At 36.4% G+C, this 5,625-nt stretch overlaps 1 protein-coding gene across 3 annotated transcripts in view; it reads left to right on the forward strand.

Annotated features, from left to right (window-relative positions):
- Positions 1-5,625, forward strand: part of KATNA1 (katanin catalytic subunit A1) — a 52,401-nt gene that overhangs the window by 35,064 nt on the left and 11,712 nt on the right. For all 3 annotated transcript variants that reach the window (XM_023729151.1, XM_004368837.2, XM_023729146.1), the window contains exons 5-7: positions 1,085-1,206; positions 2,444-2,549; positions 3,492-3,650. In XM_023729151.1, the coding sequence (XP_023584919.1) occupies positions 1,085-1,206; positions 2,444-2,549; positions 3,492-3,650 (387 nt within the window). The remainder of the gene's footprint in view (positions 1-1,084; positions 1,207-2,443; positions 2,550-3,491; positions 3,651-5,625) is intronic.

The raw sequence follows: 5,625 nt of genomic DNA on the forward strand, positions 1-5,625 counted from the left end.
ATACTTTCACTTCTTTCCTACCAATTTGGATGCCCTTTATTTCTTTTTCTAGCCTAATTGCTCTGGCTAGGACCTCCAGCACAATGTTGAATAAGATGATAAAGGGTATCCTTGTCTGGTTCCTGTTCTCAAGGGGAATGCTTTCAAAGTCTCTCCATTTAGGATGATGTTGGCTGTTGGCTTTGTATAAATACCCTAATTATGTTGAGGAATCTCCCTTCTCTTCCTATTTTGTTGAGCATTTTTATCATGAATGGGTGTTGGACTTTGTCAAATGCCTTTTCTGCATGGATTGATGAGATCATGTGGTTCTTGTCTTTTGTTTTATTTATGTGATGGATGACATTGATTGTTTTTCTAATGTAGAACCGTCCCTGCATATGTGGTATAAATCCCACTTGATCATGGTGAATTATTTTTTTGATACGTTGCTGTCATGGATTGAATTGTGTCCCCCAAAAATATCTGTCAACTTGGCTGGGTCATGATTCCCAGTATTGTATGATTGTGTAATCTGATGTGATTTCCTTATGTGTTGTAAACTCTATCACTATGATGAGGTTATATGTGATCTCCTTATGTGTTGTAAATTCTATCACTGTGATGAGGTTATACTGATGAGGTTTACAAGATTAGATAGTGTCTTAATCCAGTCTCTTTTGAGATATAAAAGAGAGAAGCAAGCAGAGACACAGGGGAACCTCATACCACCAAGAAAGCAGTGCCGGGAGCAGAGCTCGTCCTTTGGACCTGAGGTTCCTGTGGTGAGATGCTCCCAGACCATGGGAAGACGGATGTATCATAAGGACCTTTCTCCAGAGCCAACAGAGAGAGAAAGCCTTCTCCTGGAGCTGATGCCCTGAATTTGGACTTGTAGCCTACTGGACTATGAGAGAATATATTTCTCTTGTTAAGCCATCCACTTGTGGTATTTCTGCTGAATCAGCACTAGATGACTAAGTCAGTTGCTGAATTCTATTGGCTAGAATTTTGTTGAGGATTTTTGCTAATCCTTATTTCTGATTCAGAAACAAAATATAATTTTTGAATCAATCAAACACTTTTTTTTTTCCTCCTGATATAGAACAAATCACCTGCTGCAGTTACAGAACCAGAAACAAACAAATTTGATAGTACAGGATATGATAAAGACTTAGTAGAAGCTTTGGAAAGAGATATAATTTCTCAGAATCCCAATATTCGATGGTAAGTTATATCATAACAAAATAATTGGGGACTGATGGTGCTTTTGGAACTGAAAACAGGGCAAATGTGAGGATAGAACCAAATTACCTACAATATGAGCAGAACACATACTGGAAAACTTCTCTTCAGTCCAGGCTGTATCAACTTTTTGTTCAAGACCTTACTTGTTATATACAAAATGGGAATAAGATCACAGAAATTTCATCTTCTTTTTAGTATACCCTCTAATGGTGAAAAAGCAGTGATGTTTATGGACGTGTATGTATTGCTTATTACCTGTAGGCTTATCCTGTAGATAAATTGCTTTTACTTCCTATTACTTAGAACAGTTGTTCTCAACTTTATTAATATTACATCTAATCAAAGAACTATAACCTATTGCAGTAAATTACATGTCATTACCTTATATTTTGATAAAACCTTGATTATTGTGTATGGTTTTGGATTATTCTTTTAAAAATAATTTTTGGCGTTTGATATTTATACAGTGGACATATTGTCATAATAAAAAATGCTCTTTTCAAAATAAAAAATGTCACATGTATCAGTACTAGTAATAAGTGTACTAGTAGCTGGGGATGACTTCAGAGTAGTCTCTGTGATACTCTTTCACCTTGGTGTCTACCTCTTAATAGAGTTGAGAGCACTTTGGGTTTTTTTTAAATGCTTTTTAAATAGGTTTATTGTTTCTAAATCGTGGATTTTATGGAACAAGCATGAGAGCAGGAACTTAAAATGAGATGGCATGATAATGCTTAAGAGTGAGCCTTTAGATCTGTGTTCTCATGAGTCAAGCTGAAAATCATTACTGCCAAGAATTGAAGACCCATATTGTGCTCTTTATGTATACTGGTTGACATGGTGGGCCTCTGACCAGTGTGTTAGTTTACTAATGCCTAGGGAGCAGCTTTCGGAGCCCTGGTGGTGCAATGGTTAAGCACTCGGCTGCTAACCAAAAGGTTGGCAGTTTGAACCACCAGCCACTCCGCTGGAGAAAAGACCTGGCAGTCTGCTCCCGTAAAGTTTACAGCCTAGGAAATGCTATGGGGCAGTTCTACTCTGTCTTGTAGGGTCGCTATGAGTCGGAATCCACTCAATGGCACACAGCAACAACAGGGAGAGGCTTAGCGTTCTGTCAGCAGTGTAAAGTTGTATGCTTCCAATGGTTTTCAAGAATGACTACATAGAGTTAAATACATCGTCTAATGGGTTGTTGATAATATGTATTCTTTTTCAGGGATGATATTGCAGATTTAGTAGAAGCCAAAAAGTTGCTTAAGGAAGCCGTGGTGTTACCTATGTGGATGCCAGAATTCTTTAAAGGCATTCGGAGACCATGGAAAGTAAGTTTATTAGTATATGGCTTTGTCAAAGTGAATGACAAGTATATTGCTATAGAGAGCCAGTATTTATCTGTTTTAGGGGAAGTGGGGAGAGAAAATGGAGTAGATGTAGAAAATTTTTAAAAATGTGTGTTGTGTTACTCAGAATTTTGTTTTAAGCCAAATGCCTACTGCAAGCTTCCAGAGTAAGAAAGAGGTACAATGTGATCTTTGGAAAATTGGATACACAGCAGATTTAGAATGAGCTTGTGTTTGCAGATACGAACTAGGCAGCTAATGCAGAAATACTCTATGTTATGTGTCATGATGCATAACTTGTAGCCTGTGGTTTTTGGAATTATTCTTAGGAAATTTATGAGAAGTACGTGCTATGGTTCCAGTTTAAAAAAAAAAAAAAGAAGCAATATGGCAGGCTCTTTACCTCAAAGACTACAAAGTGTATGTCCTCCCAACAGGAGTCTAATAAGTACTTTCTAAAATCATGGGCTGATCTGATAAGAGACTGTCAAAAAAGCTCTTAGATTTGGAAAATATGTGCTAATGGCTAACTCTGTGCTTATTAATATTTTAAAAATCCTTTAAGTGTTAACTGATAATCAAGATGCAAAATTGTAGACATATTTTGAGCACAACTATTTAAAAAGTAACAATTTGTCTGAGCAAAAAGACTAGTGGGAATAGAATACACCAAATGCTAATGGTGCCTCTGTTAGGGCACTGATAAATGACTTTTTCACCTCTGAGTTCCAAATTTTTAATAATATGATTACCTTACTTTTGTAACTGAAATAAAGGGTCCTGTTTGTCTTTTCTTGGTCTTATATACTCTTTCTCTATTATATTATGTGTAAGTTGGTTGAATTTGATACTCAGTAATGGAATATTCGTGAATTAGAACAATGGCAGATAAATCCTTTGCTTACAGTGTTATATTCCCAACAGGGAGTGCTGATGGTTGGCCCACCTGGCACAGGAAAGACCCTGCTTGCTAAAGCAGTAGCTACAGAATGCAAGACAACATTCTTCAATGTTTCTTCATCAACTCTTACTTCCAAATACAGAGGAGAGTCTGAGAAACTTGTTCGTCTTCTGTTCGAAATGGTGAATGTTTGAGACAGCTCTATTGATTCTTTACCTCTGAAAGGGGAGAAAGTGAGTTGTCACTATCTCCAGTGTGTAGAACAGCTAGGCAGGATGACATTTTGCACAGAGTCTGATTCCTGTGTACTTGAAAGCTAGCACCCTTTACTTACATGGGCAGCTTGAGTTTCTCTTTGTCCCCTTTCCTCTGAAGACAGATCCATTTCTGCTAGTTTATGCTCCCATGGGATCTGCATTACTAAACTGCTGTAGGAATCTGAAATTATTCCTAATGCTTTTTAAATCAACAGGCTTACATATACTATGGTCAGTGTAGTATTATAACAAAAATGCCAAAAGGGGAAAATCATAAATAGTTGTGGAACTTGGATCACTGCCAGTCTATTCACTACACCAAATACCTTGAGATCATCACCAATCTATTCGATATACCAGATACCTTGAGTTTAATGGCCCAGTCTTTGGATTAACTTCTTTGCTTCTTTCTTTGCATTTCTTTTTCCATCTTCTACCCCTGCAGATCTGAGTACTAGTAGGAAGAGAAATGTAATTCTGCAAGTTCTTGTAGAGTGTTTGGATTGGATTTAATAGCTTTTTAGACTTCAGACTTTGTTAATCTTCACTGATTTCTTTGGTTTTGCCTCATTTTAGACACAGTATAATTATAAGTATTAGGACTAGGTTATGCTTGTAGGTAGTGACAGAGACTTGAAGTGCTGAATCATAGTCTTAGATGACCATGCTATTACTATACCAGATCTTCTTTTGTAGGCTCAAAACAAAACAAAATACTATAACAACCTTTACAATTCCAGGTTATCCATTTTCTGAAAAGGCTTTTTCCTGTTTCATTCCCTGTTTTCTTTCTCTTTCAACTTTGTTAATTCATAAACCAGGATGCAAACTTTTAACATGTTCTGAATAGCTTATTAATATTCCTTAGCACAATAGGAATGTAATGGAGAATCTCTTAGATCATTTTAAAAAATCATTGTGCCCATTGTTTCAGGAAAAAATAAAAAGTATATTGTCAGTATTCTAGAATAATTATGCCTTTAAAAAAATGTAAGCTAAATAGAATGATTCATTGTGGAGTCTTTAGAGTCAGATGACTTGGGTTCAAATCCCACCTCTCTCACTTTCCTAGCTGGTAAACTGTGGGCAAGTTACTCGCCTTTCTGATCCTCAGTTGCTTTATAAGAAGAGAATATAGGACCTACCTCTAATGGTCATGAAAGCAAAACAAGCTAATACATGTAAATTGTTTAATATAGAGCCTCACTTATATGGGCTCAGTAGATCTTAACTGTTACTGTTTAAGAATTATTCGATATATTTTCTAATGTAGGGTTTTATATTCAAGAAAACACCATTTTCTTCTGTAGGTAGAAGCCACTTACTAAGTACTAATTTGTATTGTGTATTTTTCATAGTGAGATGCATGAAAGCATATCAAAAAGCTTATTTTTTACTGGCTTCCTTGGTGTTGCTTGGGAGAATCATTAGCCATCATTAAACAAATCCCTGCACATCCTGGAGTATGCTACACTGATTTTCCCACTTAAGCAGTGGCCCATTCACAAACCAGTGCTACAGTTTGGAGCTTCTGCCCTTGTGATTTTGGTTAGGGCTCATATACGAAGCCAGCTTGTTCTTTTTATCTTGTGAACTCTTTCATTCTCATGGAGTAATGTATTGTCTCTCCTGTTTTGGTTTTGACTGCTTTGTAGATGACTACCTGTTTGTTGAGGTGCCCCTCTTCCAGGATCCCTCAAAGAGAATTTTGAGTATGCCTCACGGCCTGTATTTTAAATAAGGCCATGTAAAAGATACGTAAATTTGGTGAAAATTTGTCCAGGATTTTTACATCACATAGTAACGGACACACACAAAAACTTAATTATATAGTTTTTGTTGTATTGTTAAAAACTTTTAAGTGTCAGGAATCTAATAAAATGAGTATAAACAAAAAGAG

The sequence above is a fragment of the Trichechus manatus genome, unplaced genomic scaffold (assembly GCF_000243295.1).
Source record: "Trichechus manatus latirostris isolate Lorelei unplaced genomic scaffold, TriManLat1.0 scaffold00002, whole genome shotgun sequence".
In the NCBI taxonomy this organism is placed as follows: Eukaryota; Metazoa; Chordata; class Mammalia; order Sirenia; family Trichechidae; genus Trichechus; species Trichechus manatus.